The sequence below is a fragment of the Anas platyrhynchos genome, chromosome 37 (assembly GCF_047663525.1).
Source record: "Anas platyrhynchos isolate ZD024472 breed Pekin duck chromosome 37, IASCAAS_PekinDuck_T2T, whole genome shotgun sequence".
NCBI lineage: Eukaryota > Metazoa > Chordata > Aves > Anseriformes > Anatidae > Anas > Anas platyrhynchos.
In genome coordinates, this window is record NC_092625.1 from 3909308 (window position 1) to 3927657 (window position 18350).

The following is an 18350-nucleotide window of genomic DNA, read 5'->3' on the forward strand; positions in this document are numbered from 1 at the left end:
CCAAACCCCTCCAGTCAGGCCCAAACCCCTCTCCTTAGGCCCCAAACCCCTCTCTTTAGGGCTCAAACCCCACTTTTTCCATCCCAAACCCTTCTCTTTGAGACCCAAACCCTGCTCTTTGGGGCCCAAATCCTCCTTAGGGCCCAAACCCCTCCCGTCAGGCCCAAACCCCTCTCTTTAGGCCCCAAACCCCTCTCTTTAGGCCCAAACCCCTCTCCTTAGCCCCCAAACCCCTCAAATTTAGGCCCCAAGCCCGTCTCTTCAGGGCCTAAGCCCTGGTCTGTCGGCTCCAAGGGTGGATTGTTCAGAGGACGAGCGCAGGGATGAGCCTGAACGCGACCTCTGCCAAGGAGAGGAAACCCTCCTGCATGAAGCCGACCCGGGTAGAGCTGTGGGACGGCATGCAGCGCAGGTGCCTGATGCCCAACATCACCGCCAAAGGGACGGGCACAGCTGGGCACAGCCTTTTGTCCCCACATCTCGGTGGCTTCCCCAAAACTGAGCCCTGGGGTGGGAAGTGGCCACGGTGCCTGAGCAGGAGGATGGGGGTCCGAGACCCTCTGCACCCCCCTGGGACCGATGTCGGCAGCAGCAGCACCCCACTTCTGACCATGTCTGTCCTTTCCAGCCTCAGGGGGATTGCTCGACATGCCTTTCACCGTGCGCGTGAGCATCCCGAAACACGAGCTCCCAAGGCTGAAGGAAACCAAAGCACAGGAGAACAAGAAGGAATCCGGGATCAGGTGAGGCCGGAGGCTCACGGTTGTCTTCTCCCCAGCAGGGAGCCCCTCGCCCAGCCCAAACACTGCGGGCTGGGGGTGCCCCGCAGTGCTGAAAGCAGCACCCGGAGGGGTGGATGGGGCCCGTGGTGTGCAAGCAGGGTCACGTTTTCAGGGTGCGGGATGCGGCCCCAGTGCCATCGTGTGCTCATGCAGTCTTTTTTGATGTGTTTTCAGCCAGCTGCCAGCAATCCCGGGGCTGCCTCTTGCCAAAAACCAGCCTTTGGCCAGCCAAGAGCAGGACAAACTCACAGCCTGAAGCGGAACACCAGGGATGGACAAAATGGGGCCATCGACATCTCAGGGGGTCCCAGGAGAAGAATGAAGAGTGGACATTCTGCCCACCCTGGACAGCACATCCGAGACGCTGGAACCCAAACCGGCCAGAGCAAGGCGCCTGGAACAGGAGAGACCCCCCACAGAATCCGAGATTTTGGAAATTTGGAAGCGTTACCTCAAGAAGCAAAACCCAAAAAGGATTGGGGTGCGTGTCCGAGTTCGCTTGCTTTTTGCACATTAGCAATAAAAGGCACCAAACCAAACCCAAAACTGTAGTGCTGGTAAGTTTGCTCTATTTATTTGGCTTTAATTTTTGCTTTCATTTTCCCCAAAGTGCTGTTTTAATCGGGACATGACATTAAAAACAAGGATTTGCACCCGGCTGACTTGGGGCAGGCGGCTGCAGATGCCAAAGGGGCAGGAATGGGACTTGGGCCGTGCAGTTTGTTATTTATTTCCCCCTGGGAGGCATAATTAATTTTATAATTAATTTATAATTAATTAATGTAATAAGTTAATTTTCCTCAGAGCTGCCCTTGTGGTGCCATTCCGCATTTGGGCTTTGGCTGCTCTGAGCCGCAGTCCCATCGCACGCACCTAAAGCACCATTTTTAGTGCCCCAAGCCCCTTTTGGGGGCCCAAAGCCTTCATTTTGGAACCCAAAAGCCACATTTGAGTGTCCACCACCCCATTACAAGAGCCCAAAGCTTCCTTTCGGGGTCCGAACCCCAAACTGCTTTTGAGAGCTCAAGGCACTGGTTTTAAGATCCAAGCGTCTGTTTTACGATCCAAAACATCAAATTAGGATCCAGATCCTGCTTTTTATGGTCCAAAGACTAATTTTTTAGATCAGGGTTATTTCCAGTCTCCTATACCTCATTTCGGGGTCCAAAACTTCCTTCAGAGGGTTTCCACTATTAATTTTAGAGCCTCACGCCTCCTATTTAGGGCCCAAACCCTTCCCTTTAGGGCCCAAACCCTTCCCTTTAGGGCCCAAATCCTACTCTTTTGGGCCCAAATCCCTCCCTTTTGGGCCCTAACCCCTCTCTTCAGGGCCTAAGCCCCGATTTTTAGGGCCCAAGCCCTTCTTTTTCGGGCCCCAGACCTTCTCTTTAGGGCCCAAACCGTTCCCTTCAGGGCAAAACGAAAAAACGATTCTTCATGGCCCAAATTTCCCCCCAAAGACCCAGATGCCCCCCCCCCAAGGCGATCTGGGTGCCCCCCCCATTACAGGGGACCCCCAGGTGTCCCCCCCCCAGTGACAGCGCCGTCCCCTCTGTGTGTGTCCCCCCCCCTGTAGGGGACCCCGGTCCTGGTGTCCCCAAGGGGGGGGTCCCGGTGTCCCCAAAGGACCCCAGCACCTGGGTGACCCCAATGGGGTCCTGGATTTCCAGGGGTTTTAGCCCCCCCCAAAAAAGCAGCCGGGGTTGTGGGTTCTTCCCAAAAGGGGCCAAGGCACGTGGCTGTCCCCAAAATGACCCCAAAAGGGACCTGGATGACCCCAAAAGGGTCCTGGATGACCCCAAAAAGGGGCTTGCATGTCCCAAAAAGGGGACCCTGGCACCCAAAAGGGACCTGGGTGACCCCAAAAGGGACCTGGGTGCCCCAAAAGGCGCCTGAATGACCCCAAAAAGGGACCTGGGTGCCCCAAAAGGGTCCTGGATGACCCCAAAAAAGGGCTTGGATGTCCCAGAAAGGGGACCCTGGCACCCAAAAGGGACCTGGGTGACCCCAAAAGGGACCTGGGTGCCCCAAAAGGGACCTGAATGACCCCAAAAAGGGACCTGGGTGCCCCAAAAGGCGCCTGAATGACCCTAAAAAGAGACCCGGGCCTCCCCACGAGGTCCCCTGCCATTGGGGTGCCCCCAAGTCTGCCCCCTGCCCCCTCCAACAGCTCCCCCCGAGCCCCCCGCATGGTGCAGGCCTACAGGGGCCACAACCACCTCAGCTGGGGCTTCGAGGGGACCGGCACCCCCAAAACCATCACCTGCACCATAAGTGGCCGGGGGGGGGCACAAAAGGGGGGGGGGGGCAGGATATTTTTGGGGGGGTTACGGGGTTGTGGGGTCACCTCAAGGAATTTCAGCTTCCATCGTTGAATCAGCTGAACACCCAAACTGAAGTATTAGGCCCGCCATATTGGGGGGTTAGGCCTGAAAATGAGGCATTATCCCCCAAAATTGGGGGTTTAATCCCCCAAATGAGGCATTAGGTCCCCAAAATTGTCGGTTTACCCCCAAAATGAAGCATTAGGCCCCCTAAACTGGGGGGTTTAGACCCCAAAATGAGGCATTAGGCCTGCAATATTGGCGGTTTTAGTCCCCATAATGAGGCATTAGGACCCCAAAATTGTTGGTTTATCCCCAAAATGAAGCATTAGGCCCCCAAAACGGGGGGGTTTTAGCCCCATAAATGAGGCATTAGGCCCGCCATATTGGGGGTTTTAGTCCCATAAATGAGGCATTAGGCTCCCTAAATGGGGGGATTTAATCCCCAAAATGAGGCATTAGGACCCCAAAACTGGGGGGTTTAGCCTGAAAATGAGGCATTAGGCCCCCCAAATTGGGGGTTTAGGCCCAAAATGACACATTAGGCCTCCAAAACTGGGGGGTTAGGCCTGAAAAGGAGGCATTAGGCCTCCAAAACTGGGGGATTTAACCTGAAAATGAGGCATTAGGTCCCCAAAATTGTCGGTTTACCCCCAAAATGAAGCATTAGGCCCACAAAACTGGGGGGTTTAGCCCCCAAAATAAAGAGGGGGGGGGGGAGGGGATGAGAACCTCATGATCCGGAATAAAGAAATTTATGGCACTTAGGCAAAGTTTTGGTAATGTATGAGAAACAAAAAAGCAAGATGTCTTCAGATCTGAATAACTCACCGTTTTTTTTTTAATTTTCTTTTGCTTTTTCAAGGTCCTTTTAACCACCCAGCTGGAACTGGAATTAGGCAAAGCCTACACTTTGCAGTGGAGCTAAAAGCCTGCCACCATCGCGGGTGGCAAAGCTGAGCCAGAATTCCTCACGTTCGCGAATTTTTCCCTTCTCCTCCCTCAAAATACTTTGCACTATTAAAATTTATTAGTTATAATCCCTTGGTTTGACGTTTTTTCCTTGTTCTGAGCTGTGGAATTCTGCCAAGCTGGGGCGTGGCAGGAGGAGGGGACTGCAAAGGACCTCAGGGACTCCAAACTTACAAGGAGCCTTGGGCCCCACTTTTTGGGAGGTGCTGATGGTTTTGGGGGCTTTGAACCTGTCTGGAAAGCAACCTTCACCCCCCTCCTCACGAACGAGCCTCGTAAATAAAAACAAAAACTCAACAGTTTTTTTGGGATTCCATCGTGTTTTCCTCCACCTCCTTCCTGAGGCAATCGTGTCAGGAAGAACGATGGAAATCTGCGAAGAAAAAGAGAAAAAAATAAGTTTTTAGATTTTTTTTGGCCTTCTTTACCCTCATGGACAGGCTTCAAGCCCTGACACCGATGTCAGGGCCACCGTTTCCCTTGTTTTTCACCTCATATTTTCCCCAGGCCCTGGCCAGCAGCAGGGTTTTGCTCCTAAATTCTGCTAGGCCCGCACAAAAAAAGCCTTTCTTTTCCCAAAAAGCCTTGAAAGCAGCACCCAGCTACAAAAAAACCACCCTCTCCTCTGTGGCCAAGAGCTTTTTGAGGCCTTCCAAACCCTAAAAAACATGGCCTGGTGTTGTCTGTGCGCCAACAGAAGAGAGAAATTTGGGCATTTGAGTCTAGTGCTGGAGGAGACAAAGGTTTGGGTTGGACTGAGCCAACCCGTGGCTCAAAACTGAGATCCCTTTGGAAAGACCCCGCTGTCCCCAAAAAACTCTGCTTCCCTACAAGGCTTGAGCCCCCCAAAATGATGCTGATGTGGATCACCCACCTCTTTTTGCCAACTCCGATGGCCTCCTCGCTGGGTCGGGCACTCAAAGCCCGAAGTTTAGGGTGGCCGGGGCCACAAAACGGAGAGCCCCGGCCCAGTTTTTGGCGGTTTGGGTTGGGCTGACACGGGTTTTCGGGGCGCGGGTGCCACCGGGCGGGTGCTGTTGGTGCCGTTCACGGATAATGCCTTCTTCTGAGGTTCTTTTAGCACCGTCCAGAAGGTTTCGGGCCTGTTTTTTAACTTTTCTGCCCCCTCTTTTCCCGGGGGCTGCAGCCTGTAGACGTTGTAGGGGGGCTCCTCGGGGAGGCTGGCCTCCGAGCTGGCCGGTGATGAGACGCTTATCACAGGGAAGGACAGCTCTGTGGGTCCCGGGGGCCGGGGGGGCTTTTTGGCTGCCGGGTTTTCCCCCACGCAGGGGGGAAACATCCCCGCTCCTCTTCCTGCTCTCTGCCTCGAGGCTCCGGGTGTCTTTGCCTGTCCCATTTTGCCTTTGGGTGACGATTTTTCGGCCTTGCGAGGAGTCCCCGGGATGGCCGGCAGCCTGATGGAAAAAACAAGAATCCAGGATGGTTTTGGGGTCGCATCCTGCACCCCCCACCCCCTCATGCAGCGCTGGATGCTGCAGCCCTGAAATTTGGGGGGGCTCCCGGTGGCCTCATCCCACCCATTTGGAGCCCCCAGCCTCACCTCAAGGGAGCCTTCCCTGCCTTCTGCGCCTCCCCCTTCAGGGCTGCTTCTTCTGTCGACCCCGTGGGGGCAAGGGAAGGAAGCCCGAGACCTTTGCCTAAAATTTGGGAAGGAGAGGTGTTAGAAGAACATTTCCGTGATGCCGCCGTCCCCGGGGACACGCCGGGTGCTGAGGCTGCTCCCCGAGACCCTCCTTGGCACCAGCCCTCGCCCAGCTCCTTTCTAAGCCTCAATATTTTTTTTTTGGGGCCGAGTTCTGGGAGAAAGGAGCTGGCTACGGCCAATTTTAGGGGGTGTCTTGATCCCCGTCCTCCTGCAGCGCCCAGGGCCGGGCACATCAGGCACCTCGCACCCGGGGGCTCCGTTTTGGAGGCGCGGTGACAAGATGTGGTGCAAGGCAGAGCTTTTGGGTGCTCCACGATGGGTTTTCTCACCAGGAGTCGGTTCCCCGTCCCTTCGAAGGGAACCAGCAGCTGCTTTTCTTCCCCCAGCTTGGCCAAGAAGAGGAAAAGCCCCTTCTTTCTTCTCCTTGGAGTGCTCCTGGGGCGTTTTTTTGGGCATGCTCTCCATCTCAAACCTGGCAAAAGAAGACCTCAGCGTGACCCCAGGGCGCGCCACAATCACCCCATTTCCACGTTGCCATCAAAGCCCCATCCCCAAATTCCTTCCTGGACTTTGCAATGGGCTCGTCCAGCAAAGAAGCACCCATGGGTGCAAGGAGAACCCGAGCAGCGGCCACAGCCACAAAAATACTCACTCGGGGAAGACGATGACACGGCCAGAGAAGGTCAGGGAGGCCAAGGGTGCCCCCCGGGACACCACCACGTCCATCAGCTGGGGGACCTGCAAGGAGATGGCAAATGTCCTCTGGCCTCGGTCGTGGCCAAAAACTCCAACCCAAAAGGTCTCGGTGGGCCAAGGGCAAGCGTTGCTACCCCTTTGTGAGGCTGCCCAGGCCGTGGGGAAAACAAAACCCTCACCTTGAAAAAGGCTTTTTGAAGGTTCTCCTTCCCGGACAGCTTCTGCAGGAAGTCGGAATAGAATTTCATTTCCACCCTCGTGCCTTCGATGAGGAGCACCCCCACGTCCCTCAGGACCAGGGCGATGTTCTCCCCCTTCCCCACGCAGCGAGAGATGAGGGACGTGGTGCCCTGGATGCAGCTCTCCACCCTCTGCGAGGACAGGCAGATTTGGGCGGCCACCTCGGGGTAGTGGAGGGGCTCCAGCTCCTTGTGGCCTGGAAAACGACACGAGAGGGATGGGGGCGGTCACCAGCAGCCCTTCCCCGTGGCAGGCGTCACCCAAAAAGGCTTCGGTTTGGGACCTTGTGGTGGGTTTTGGATAGAAAAGGTTTGGCAGCAGGGGGGCACGGGGAGGGGGGTGCTGTGAGAGGGATCTAGAAGCTGCCCCGTGTTGGGGAAGGGTCCTGCTGCTGGCCAGAGCCTGGGCAGTAAGCGAGGTTTTTTGTGCCTCTGGGAGAGCAGATTGGAGACAGAGAAAAAAAAAACACAAACAAACAAACAAACAAACAAACAATCACAAACAAACCAACAACAACAAAAAAAAACACACAAACAAACCAATAAAAAACAAAACAAAACCAAAACAAAAAAACAAAAACAAAAACAAAACAAAACACAAACGAACATACAAAAAAAACTACAAAAAAACTAAAACAAAACAAAACAATCACAAACCAAGCAACAAAAAAACAAACAAACAACAAAAAAAAAAGAAAAACAAAAAACAAAAAAAAACAAGCAACAAAACAAGCAACAAAAAAAACAAAAAAAGCAACAACAACAAAAAAACACAAACAAACCAACAAAAACAATACAAAACAAAAAAATACAAACAAGACAACAAAAAAACAAACAAACAAAACACAAACAAACAAAAAGAAAATCAAAAACAAAAAAACAAAAAACAAAAAACAAAACAGAAACAAAAAAAAACACAAACAAAAAACACAGAAACAAACCAAGAAAAAAAAACAAAACAAAAACAAAACAAACAAACAAACAAAACAAACAAACAAAACAAAACAAAAACACAAAAAAACAAAACAAAAACACAAAAAACAACAGCAACAACAACAAAACACAAACAAAGAAACGAACAAACAAAACCTGCTGGGGGATGGCAGCTGGGGGAGCGAGGGGTGAGGAACAGCCTCACAGACACCCAGGGCAGTGAAGGAGGAGGGGGAGAAGCCCCCCTGCAGCCTGTAGGGGGGTCCCTGGTGGAGCAGAGCTGTCCCCCTGCACCCATGGGTGCCACACGGAGCAGATCTCCGCGCTGCAGCCCCTGCAGAGGAGCCCACGCAGGAGGAGGGCGTCTGGGGGGAGCTGCTGCCTGTGGGGGACCCAGGATGGAGCAGTTTGGGACGGGGGGGGGACCCCGTGGGACGGAGCCGTGTGGGAGCTAATCCTTATCTCAACTTTGAGCCCTTTTCACATCTTTTCTCCCCTCTTTGAGGAGGGGGAGTGAGAAAGGGGCTGTGGTTGAGCTCAGCCGCCCACCCGAGTCAAACCACCACGGTCCTGCTCCATGCAGGGGATGCTTTGATTTATTTTTTGGGGGGGAAACACCTGATATTGAGGGAGGGGGTCAGCAGGGGATTAACCCCCTGCCCTACCTGGCAGGTACTCCTTGTTGGCGGTGAGGCTGTGGGTGACGACGAGGTTCCTGGCCAGGCGGAACGTGGGCATCTGCAAAATCAGGGTCTTGTTCCCGTCCTTCACCAATTTGGGGACAACGTCGAAGGAGCCGAGGGCAGGAATTCGGACGCCCTGGAAATGGCAGAGAAAAGAAAGAAAAATGGTTAAGGATCAGACGTCACACCGCCTACCACAACCGCGCTTGTGCGATGCCTGTGGGGCTTTTTGGGGTGAGTTTCCTGCTTTTCAGGAGGGGAACGAGGGGGACGGGGGTGCCAACCCACCTGGTGCAGCAGGAGGTGTTCGTGGATGTAGGCTGACACCGCATCCCAGACGCTTATTTTCTCTGAAAGGCAAAAAAAAATCTGGTCACACACCGCCTCTCGTGGCTACCACCCTTCCATCACCCCAAAACCCGCGTTGCATAAAGATCCATCACATCCCCGACCCCAAAAAACAGAGACCCTACCACACAGAGCCAGGTCTCCCCCCCACAAAAAGCCCCACCCAAATTTAGGCGCCTACCAAAACCCGCGTTACATAAAGATCCATCACATCCCCGACCCCAAAAAGAGACCTCCACACAGAGCCAGGTCTCCCCGCCACAAAAAGCCCCAAATTTCGGCACCTACCCTTGGAGGTGATGCTGGGCGTGAGGCACGGGACCTTCATCCCATCCCAGAAGTGGACGGGGGTCCGCCTCACGTTGGGCAGCACCTCGTCGGCAAAAGTGACGCGTTTTTGCATCCTTGCGCTCGCTCTCCGGATATTTCTCCAGAGATGAAGGGTCCCTGCGCCACCCCCCACCCCTTTTATACCCTGCCACCGCCCCCCGCCCCATTGTGACACGGCTAATGAGGTCATCACTTACGTCATAACTGCCAACAGGGCCACCGTCACCATGACTGTAATACACCATAAATGTTTGCCCCTCCCTTTAGTGACCAAACCCCTCCTTTTAGGGCCCAAACCACTCCCTTCAGGGCCTAAAGCCCTCCCTTCAGGCCCAAACCCCTCCCGTCAGGCCCAAACCCCTCTCTTCAGGCCCCAAACCCCTCTCTTTAGGCCCAAACCCCTCCCTTCAGGCCCAAAGCCTCTCTTTAGGCCCCAAACCCCTCTCTTTAGGGCTCAAACCCCACTTTTTCCGGCCCAAACCCTTCTGCTTTTTAAGCCCCACACCCTCTCTTTAAGGCCCAAACCCTTCTTCTCCTTAGGCCCCAAACCCCTCTCTTTAGGCCCCAAACCCTTCTTTTTCAGGCCCAAAACCCTCTCTTCAGGCCCCAAACCCCTCTCCTTAGCCCCCAAACCCCTCAAATTTAGGCCCCAAGCCCGTCTCTTCAGGGCCTAAGCCCTGGTCTGTCGGCTCCAAGGGTGGATTGTTCAGAGGACGAGCGCAGGGATGAGCCTGAACGCGACCTCTGCCAAGGAGAGGAAACCCTCCTGCATGAAGCCGACCCGGGTAGAGCTGTGGGACGGCATGCAGCGCAGGTGCCTGATGCCCAACATCACCGCCAAAGGTACGGGTACCACAGGAGTAGTGTTGGCAACCACATTTGGGGCTTTCCTTGGGCGAGACCCAGTGCCGGAGCCATGGCGGGGTGTCTCTGCTGGGGCTTTTCATCTGCCACCGAACCCCGGCTCTGGGGGTGCTGCTGGAGCTGTGGGACCACGAGACCCAGCGTGAGCAGGCACCAAACATCGGGTCTCGGGGTGCTGCTGGAGGTGTGGGACCACCAGACACACTGTGACCAGATTTTCCTTTGCTTTCCAGAGCAAACAGATGTCTGGAATGTGGTGGCCACTCGCAGGGCATCCGAATCCCCACTCTGGGCTCCTTTGACATAATCCAAAACCAGATCCAAGCTGGGGACAAGGCGATGACTTTGCAGTGGCCAGTGTTTCACCTGGCCACGAACCTCATAAACATGCACCACCTTGAGGACAGCAACGGCAGCCTGCCAGGTAAGGCGGTGGATGAAACCTTGCTGGCTGCACGGCCGGGGCATGTGGGGCATGGCCTCCGTGCTCAAAAGCCAAGCCACGGAGCCAGCCCAAAGCTGGGGCAATTCGAGTGATGGCTGCAACGAGCAGCACGTGGGGGAAACGCGTGAAGGGCCGCCGGGTGACTAACGCCATCCCTCCCATGTACTTTTCCAGCCCACAAGAAGCTGGAGCCCCTGAGACGGGAGCACCCGCCTGGCACCGCAGCCGCAGCACGGCCTCAGCAATTCCTGTCCCCGCCGGCGCCTCGCCGCAGCCCAGGCAGCCCAGAGCTCCTTCAGCCCATCCAGGAGGCCTAAACACCGTGCTAGACCTGAGAGCCAGGCCCGACGCCAGCGGCCACCAGCAGTGCCTGGAAGACCTGCCCGCCTGCCACCAGCCCGGCCTCCGCGGCCCCCACGGCCCCCATGCCTGGCACAATAACATGGGAAGGCACGGGACGGGCCACCAGCAGTGCCTGGAAGACCTGCCCGCCTGCCACCAGCCCGGCCTCCGCGGCCCCCACGGCCCCCATGCCTGGCACAATAACATGGGAAGGCACGGGACGGGCCACCAGCAGTGCCTGGAAGACCTGCCCGCCTGCCACCAGCCTGGCCTCCGCGGCCCCCACGGCCCCCATGCCTGGCACAATAACAGCAAACCCCTCTCTTTATGGCCCAAAACCCTCTCTTTAGGGCCCAAACCCTGCTCTTTGAGGCCCAAACCCCTCTCTTTAGGCCCAAACCCCTCCCTTCGGGCCCAAAACCTCTCTTTAGGCCCCAAACCCCACTCTTTAGGCCCCAAACCCTTCTTTTTCAGGCCCCAAACCCTCTCTTCAGGCCCCAAACCCCTCTCTTTAGGGCTCAAACCCCACTTTTTCCGGCCCAAACCCTTCTGCTTTTTAAGCTCCACACCCTCTCTTTAAGGCCCAAACCCTTCTGCTTTTTAAGCCCCACACCCTCTCTTTAAGGCCCAAACCCTTCTTCTCCTTAGGCCCCAAACCCCTCTCTTTAGGCCCCAAACCCTTCTTTTTCAGGCCCCACACCCTCTCTTTAAGGCCCAAACCCTTCTTCTCCTTAGGCCCCAAACCCCTCTCTTTAGGCCCCAAACCCTTCTTTTTCAGGCCCAAAACCCTCTCTTCAGGCCCCAAACCCCTCTCCTTAGCCCCCAAACCCCTCTCTTTAGGCCCCAAGCCCTTCTCTTCAGGGTTTTAGTCCCCAATATGAAGCATCAGGCCCGCCAAATTGGGGGTTTTAGTCCCCAAAATGAGGCATTAGGCCCCCAGAATTGTCGGTTTATCCCCAAAATGAAGCATTAGACCCCCAAAACTGGGGGGTTTAGCCCCAAAATGAGGCATTAGGCCCCCCTAAATGGGAAGTTTTAATCCCCAAAATGAGGCATTAGGCCTCCAAAACTGGGGGGTTAGGCCTGAAAAGGAGGCATTAGGTCCCCAAAATTGTTGGTTTACCCCCAAAATGAAGCATTAGACCCCCAAAACTGTGGGGTTTAGCCCCAAAATGAGGCATTAGGCCCCCCTAAATGGGAAGTTTTAATCCCCAAAATGAGGCATTAGGCCCCCAAAATTGGGGGGTTTAGTCCCCATAATGAGGCATTAGGCCTCAAAAACTGGAGGTTTTAGTCCCCAAAATGAGGCATTAGGCCTCCAAAACTGGGGGGTTAGGCCTGAAAAGGAGGTATTAGGCCGCCATATTGGGGGTTTTAGTCCCATGAATGAGGCATTAGGCTCCCTAAATGGGAGATTTTAGTCCCCAAAATGAGGCATTAGGCCCGCCAAATTGGGGCTTTAGCCCCCAAATGAGGCATTAGGCCCCCAAAATTGGGGGTTTAGCCCCCAAAATGAAGCATTAGGCCTCTAAAACTGGGGGGTTAGGCCTGAAAAGGGGGCATTAGGCCGCCATATTGGGGGTTTTAGTCCCCAAAATGAGGCATTAGGTCCCCAAAACTGGAGGTTTTAGTCCCCAAAATGAGGCATTAAGTCCCCAGAATTGTCGGTTTACCCCCAAAATGAGGTATTAGGTCTCCAAAACTGGGGGGTGAGGCCTGAAAAGGAGGCATTAGGCCCGCCACATTGGGGGTTTTAGTCCCCATAATGAGGCATTAGGACCCCAAAACTGGGGGGTTTAGCCTGAAAATGAGGCATTAGGCCCCCCAAATTGGGGGTTTAGGCCCAAAATGACACATTAGGCCTCCAAAACTGGGGGGTTAGGCCTGAAAAGGAGGCATTAGGCCTCCAAAACTGGGGGATTTAACCTGAAAATGAGGCATTAGGTCCCCAAAATTGTCGGTTTACCCCCAAAATGAAGCATTAGGCCCCCAAAACTGGGGGGTTTAGCCCCCAAAATAAAGGGGGGGGGAGGGGATGAGAACCTCATGATCCGGAATAAAGAAATTTACGGCATTTAGGCAAATTTTTGGTAATGTATGAGAAACAAAAAAGCAAGATGTCTTCAGATCTGAATAACTCACCGTTTTTTTTTTTTTAAATTTCTTTTGCTTTTTCAAGGTCCTTTTAACCACCCAGCTGGAACTGGAATTAGGCAAAGCCTACACTTTGCAGTGGAGCTAAAAGCCTGCCACCATCCCGGGTGGCAAAGCTGAGCCAAAATTCCTCACGTTCGCGAATTTTTCCCTTCTCCTCCCTCAAAATACTTTGCACTATTAAAATTTATTAGTTATAATCCCTTGGTTTGACGTTTTTTCCTTGTTCTGAGCTGTGGAATTCTGCCAAGCTGGGGCGTGGCAGGAGGAGGGGACTGCAAAGGACCTCAGGGACTCCAAACTTACAAGGAGCCTTGGGCCCCACTTTTTGGGAGGTGCTGATGGTTTTGGGGGCTTTGAACCTGTCTGGAAAGCAACCTTCACCCCCCTCCTCACGAACGAGCCTCGTAAATAAAAACAAAAACTCAACAGTTTTTTTGGGATTCCATCGTGTTTTCCTCCACCTCCTTCCTGAGGCAATCGTGTCAGGAAGAACGATGGAGATCTGCGAAGAAACAGAGAAAAAAATCACTTTTTAGATTTTTTTTTAGCCTTCTATACCCTCATGCACAGGCTGGGGATGGTTTCAAATCCTGACAGTGATGTCACGGCCACCATTTCCCTCGTTTTTCACCTCATATTTTCCCCAGGCCCTGGCCAGCAGCGGGGTTTTGCTCCTAAATTCTGCTAGGCCTGCACAAAAAAAGCCTTTCTTTTCCCAAAAAGCCTTGAAAGCAGCACCCAGCTACAAAAAAAACACCCTCTCCTCTGTGGCCAAGAGCTTTTTGAGGCCTTCCAAACCCTAAAAAACATGGCCTGGTGTTGTCTGTGCGCCAACAGAAGAGAGAAATTTGGGGATTTGAGTCTAGTGCTGGAGGAGACAAAGGTTTGGGTTGGACTGAGCCAACCCGTGGCTCAAAACTGAGATCCCTTTGGAGAGACCCCGCTGTCCCCAAAAAACTCTGCTTCCCTACAAGGCTTGAGCCCCCCAAAATGATGCTGATGTGGATCACCCACCTCTTTTTGCCAACTCTGATGGCCTCCTCGCTGGGTCGGGCGCTCAAAGCCCGAAGTTTAGGGTGGCCGGGGCCACAAAACGGAGAGCCCCGGCCCAGTTTTTGGCGGTTTGGGTTGGGCTGACACGGGTTTTCGGGGCGCGGGTGCCACCGGGCGGGTGCTGTTGGTGCCGTTCACGGATAACGCCTTCTTCTGAGGTTCTTTTAGCACCGTCCAGAAGGTTTCGGGCCTGTTTTTTAACCTTTCTGCCCCCTCTTTTCCCGGGGGCTGCAGCCTGTAGACGTTGTAGGGGGGCTCCTCGGGGAGGCTGGCCTCCGAGCTGGCCGGTGATGAGACGCTTATCACGGGGAAGGACAGCTCTGTGGGTCCCGGGGGCCGGGGGGGCTTTTTGGCTGCCGGGTTTTCCCCCACGCAGGGGGGAAACATCCCCACTGCTCTTCCTGCTCTCTGCCTCGAGGCTCCGGGTGTCTTTGCCTGTCCCGTTTTGCCTTTGGGTGACGATTTTTCGGCCTTGCGAGGAGTCCCCGGGATGGCCGGCAGCCTGATGGAAGAACCAAGAATCCAGGATGGTTTTGGGGTCGCATCCTGCACCCCCCACCCCCTCATGCAGCGCTGGATGCTGCAGCCCTGAAATTTGGGGGGGCTCCCGGCGGCCTCATCCCACCCATTTGGAGCCCCCAGCCTCACCTCAAGGGAGCCTTCCCTGCCTTCTGCGCCTCCCCCTTCAGGGCTGCTTCTTCTGTCGACCCCGTGGGGGCAAGGGAAGGAAGCCCGAGACCTTTGCCTAAAATTTGGGAAGGAGAGGTGTTAGAAGAACATTTCCGTGATGCCGCCGTCCCCGGGGACACGCCGGGTGCTGAGGCTGCTCCCCGAGACCCTCCTTGGCACCAGCCCTCGCCCGGCTCCTTTCTAAGCCTCAATATTTTTTTTGGGGGGCCGAGTTCTGGGAGAAAGGAGCTGGCTACGGCCAATTTTAGGGGGTGTCTTGATCCCCGTCCTCCTGCAGCGCCCAGGGCCGAGCACATCAGGCACCTCGCACTCGGGGGCTCCGTTTTGGAGGCGCGGTGACAAGATGTGGTGCAAGGCAGAGCTTTTGGGTGCTCCACGATGGGTTTTCTCACCAGGACTCAGTTTCCCGTCCCTTCGAAGGGAACCAGCAGCTGCTTTTCTTCCCCCAGCTTGGCCGAGAAGAGGAAAAGCCCCTTCTTTCTTCTCCTTGGAGTGCTCCTGGGGCGTTTTTTTGGGCATGCTCTCCATCTCAAACCTGGCAAAAGAAGACCTCAGCGTGACCCCAGGGCGCGCCACAATCACCCCATTTCCACGTTGCCATCAAAGCCCCATCCCCAAATTCCTTCCTGGACTTTGCAATGGGCTCGTCCAGCAAAGAAGCACCCATGGGTGCAAGGAGAACCCGAGCAGCGGCCACAGCCACAAAAATACTCACTCGGGGAAGACGATGACACGGCCAGAGAAGGTCAGGGAGGCCAAGGGTGCCCCCCGGGACACCACCACGTCCATCAGCTGGGGGACCTGCAAGGAGATGGCAAATGTCCTCTGGCCTCGGTCGTGGCCAAAAACTCCAACCCAAAAGGTCTCGGTGGGCCAAGGGCAAGAGTTGCTACCCCTTTGTGAGGCTGCCCAGGCCGTGGGGAAAACAAAACCCTCACCTTGAAAAAGGCTTTTTGAAGGTTCTCCTTCCCGGACACCTTCTGCAGGAATTCGGAATAGAATTTCATTTCCACCCTCATGCCTTCGATGAGGAGCACCCCCACGTCCCTCAGGACCAGGGCGATGTTCTCCCCCTTCCCCACGCAGCGAGAGATGAGGGACGTGGTGCCCTGGATGCAGCTCTCCACCCTCTGCGAGGACAGGCAGATTTGGGCGGCCACCTCGGGGTAGTGGAGGGGCTCCAGCTCCTTGTGGCCTGGAAAACGACACGAGAGGGATGGGGGCGGTCACCAGCAGCCCTTCCCCGTGGCAGGCGTCACCCAAAAAGGCTTCGGTTTGGGACCTTGTGGTGGGTTTTGCATAGAAAAGGTTTGGCAGCAGGGGGGCACGGGGAGGGGGGTGCTGTGAGAGGGATCTAGAAGCTGCCCCGTGTTGGGGAAGGGTCCTGCTGCTGGCCAGAGCCTGGGCAGTAAGCGAGGTTTTTTGTGCCTCTGGGAGAGCAGATTGGAGACAGAGAAAAAAAAAACACAAACAAACAAACAAACAAACAAACAATCACAAACAAACCAACAACAACAAAAAAAAACACACAAACAAACCAATAAAAAACAAAACAAAACCAAAACAAAAAAACAAAAACAAAAACAAAACAAAACACAAACGAAAATACAAAAAAAACTACAAAAAAACTAAAACAAAACAAAACAATCACAAACCAAGCAACAAAAAAACAAACAAACAACAACAAAAAAAAAAGAAAAACAAAAAACAAAAAAAAAACAAGCAACAAAACAAGCAACAAAAAAAACAAAAAAAGCAACAACAACAAAAAAACACAAACAAACCAACAAAAACAATACAAAACAAAAAAATACAAACAAGACAACAAAAAAACAAACAAACAAAACACAAACAAACAAAAAGAAAAACAAAAACAAAAAAACAAAAAACAAAAAACAAAACAGAAACAAAAAAAAACACAAACAAAAAACACAGAAACAAACCAAGAAAAAAAAACAAAACAAAAACAAAACAAACAAACAAACAAAACAAACAAACAAAACAAAACAAAAACACAAAAAACAAAACAAAAACACAAAAAACAACAGCAACAACAACAAAACACAAACAAAGAAACGAACAAACAAAACCTGCTGGGGGATGGCAGCTGGGGGAGCGAGGGGTGAGGAACAGCCTCACAGACCCCCAGGGCAGTGAAGGAGGAGGGGGAGAAGCCCCCCTGCAGCCTGTAGGGGGGTCCCTGGTGGAGCAGAGCTGTCCCCCTGCACCCATGGGTGCCACACGGAGCAGATCTCCGCGCTGCAGCCCCTGCAGAGGAGCCCACGCAGGAGGAGGGCGTCTGGGGGGAACTGCTGCCTGTGGGGGACCCAGGATGGAGCAGTTTGGGACGGGGGGGGGACCCCGTGGGACGGAGCCGTGTGGGAGCTAATCCTTATCTCAACTTTGAGCCCTTTTCACATCTTTTCTCCCCTCTTTGAGGAGGGGGAGTGAGAAAGGGGCTGTGGTTGAGCTCAGCCGCCCACCCGAGTCAAACCACCACGGTCCTGCTCCATGCAGGGGATGCTTTGATTTATTTTTTGGGGGGGAAACACCTGATATTGAGGGAGGGGGTCAGCAGGGGATTAACCCCCTGCCCTACCTGGCAGGTACTCCTTGTTGGCGGTGAGGCTGTGGGTGACGACGAGGTTCCTGGCCAGGCGGAACGTGGGCATCTGCAAAATCAGGGTCTTGTTCCCGTCCTTCACCAATTTGGGGACAACGTCGAAGGAGCCGAGGGCAGGAATTCGGACGCCCTGGAAATGGCAGAGAAAAGAAAGAAAAATGGTTAAGGATCAGACGTCACACCGCCTACCACAACCGCGCTTGTGCGATGCCTGTGGGGCTTTTTGGGGTGAGTTTCCTGCTTTTCAGGAGGGGAACGAGGGGGACGGGGGTGCCAACCCACCTGGTGCAGCAGGAGGTGTTCGTGGATGTAGGCTGACACCGCATCCCAGACGCTTATTTTCTCTGAAAGGCAAAAAAAAATCTGGTCACACACCGCCTCTCGTGGCTACCACCCTTCCATCACCCCAAAACCCGCGTTGCATAAAGATCCATCACATCCCCGACCCCAAAAAACAGAGACCCTACCACACAGAGCCAGGTCTCCCCCCCACAAAAAGCCCCACCCAAATTTAGGCGCCTACCAAAACCCACGTTACATAAAGATCCATCACATCCCCGAACCCCAAAAAGAGACCTCCACACAGAGCCAGGTCTCCCCGCCACAAAAAGCCCCAAATTTCGGCACCTACCCTTGGAGGTGATGCTGGGCGTGAGGCACGGGACCTTCATCCCATCCCAGAAGCGGACGGGGGTCCGCCTCACGTTGGGCAGCACCTCGTCGGCAAAAGTGACGCGTTTTTGCATCCTTGCGCTCGCTCTCCGGATATTTCTCCAGAGATGAAGGGTCCCTGCGCCACCCCTCACCCCTTTTATACCCTGCCACCGCCCCCCGCCCCATTGTGACACGGCTAATGAGGTCATCACTTACGTCATAACTGCCAACAGGGCCACCGTCACCATGACTGTAATACACCATAAATGTTTGCCCCTCCCTTTAGTAGCCAAACCCCTCCTTTTAGGGCCCAAACCACTCCCTTCAGGGCCTAAAGCCCTCCCTTCAGGCCCAAACCCCTCCCGTCAGGCCCAAACCCCTCTCTTTAGGCCCCAAACCCCTCTCTTTAGGCCCAAACCCCTCTCTTTAGGCCCAAACCCCTCCCTTCAGGCCCCAAACCTCTCTTTAGGCCCCAAACCCCTCTCTTTAGGCCCCAAACCCTTCTTTTTCAGGCCCAAAACCCTCTCTTCAGGCCCCAAACCCCTCTCT

The 18350-nt window shown here is 54.2% G+C and overlaps 2 protein-coding genes and 2 long non-coding RNA genes across 6 annotated transcripts; 2 read left to right on the top strand and 2 right to left on the bottom strand.

Moving 5' to 3' along the window:
- Positions 1 to 53: 53 nt before the first annotated feature.
- On the top strand, positions 54 to 4577 carry LOC119714795 (uncharacterized). Its single transcript, XR_011806257.1, has 3 exons — positions 54 to 743; positions 957 to 1339; positions 3972 to 4577. It is a non-coding gene; the product is annotated as an uncharacterized lncRNA (long non-coding RNA).
- Positions 4578 to 4790: 213 nt separating this feature from the next.
- LOC113840538 (uncharacterized) lies at positions 4791 to 9346 on the bottom strand. Of its 2 annotated transcripts, XM_072032308.1 has the most exons (8): positions 8932 to 9136; positions 8584 to 8645; positions 8278 to 8431; positions 6620 to 6876; positions 6397 to 6482; positions 6074 to 6216; positions 5640 to 5736; positions 4791 to 5493 (listed from the first exon to the last, which is right to left on the bottom strand). In XM_072032308.1, the coding sequence occupies exons 1-8, from the start codon at positions 9044 to 9046 to the stop codon at positions 5010 to 5012; spliced, it is 1398 nt and encodes a 465-aa protein (XP_071888409.1). In that variant the 5' UTR covers positions 9047 to 9136; the 3' UTR covers positions 4791 to 5009. The 2 variants fall into 2 exon arrangements, with proteins under 2 accessions (XP_071888409.1, XP_071888408.1); XM_072032307.1 differs by lacking the exon at positions 8932 to 9136 and adding an exon at positions 9171 to 9346 and having other exon boundaries at positions 6397 to 6876.
- Positions 9347 to 9577: 231 nt separating this feature from the next.
- On the top strand, positions 9578 to 10978 carry LOC113840539 (uncharacterized). Its single transcript, XR_011806265.1, has 3 exons — positions 9578 to 9816; positions 10071 to 10261; positions 10457 to 10978. It is a non-coding gene; the product is annotated as an uncharacterized lncRNA (long non-coding RNA).
- Positions 10979 to 12631: 1653 nt separating this feature from the next.
- Positions 12632 to 18215, bottom strand: LOC140001119 (uncharacterized). 2 transcript variants are annotated; one of them, XM_072032295.1, is made up of 10 exons: positions 18018 to 18215; positions 17779 to 17863; positions 17430 to 17491; positions 17124 to 17277; positions 15463 to 15719; positions 15240 to 15325; positions 14917 to 15059; positions 14483 to 14579; positions 13796 to 14336; positions 12632 to 13283 (listed from the first exon to the last, which is right to left on the bottom strand). In XM_072032295.1, the coding sequence occupies exons 1-9, from the start codon at positions 18063 to 18065 to the stop codon at positions 13853 to 13855; spliced, it is 1416 nt and encodes a 471-aa protein (XP_071888396.1). In that variant the 5' UTR covers positions 18066 to 18215; the 3' UTR covers positions 12632 to 13283; positions 13796 to 13852. The 2 variants fall into 2 exon arrangements, with proteins under 2 accessions (XP_071888396.1, XP_071888397.1); XM_072032296.1 differs by lacking the exon at positions 17779 to 17863 and having other exon boundaries at positions 18018 to 18101.
- Between the last annotated feature and the right edge of the window lie 135 nt (positions 18216 to 18350).

Excerpts from the sequence above, each read along its gene's own strand:
- LOC140001119 (XM_072032295.1), bottom strand. The coding sequence starts at position 18,065 with ATGGTGTATTACAGTCATGGTGACGGTGGCCCTGTTGGCAGTTATGAC. Across the intron at positions 15,326-15,462 it reads TTCAAAAAGCCTTTTTCAAG|GTCCCCCAGCTGATGGACGT; the intron begins GTGAGGGTTTTG and ends ATCTCCTTGCAG. Across the intron at positions 14,580-14,916 it reads GGACGGGAAACTGAGTCCTG|GCAAAGGTCTCGGGCTTCCT; the intron begins GTGAGAAAACCC and ends CCCAAATTTTAG.
- LOC113840538 (XM_072032307.1), bottom strand. The coding sequence starts at position 9,202 with ATGGTGACGGTGGCCCTGTTGGCAGTTATGAC. Across the intron at positions 6,877-8,277 it reads CAACAAGGAGTACCTGCCAG|GCCACAAGGAGCTGGAGCCC; the intron begins GTAGGGCAGGGG and ends GTCGTTTTCCAG. Across the intron at positions 5,737-6,073 it reads GGACGGGGAACCGACTCCTG|GCAAAGGTCTCGGGCTTCCT; the intron begins GTGAGAAAACCC and ends CCCAAATTTTAG.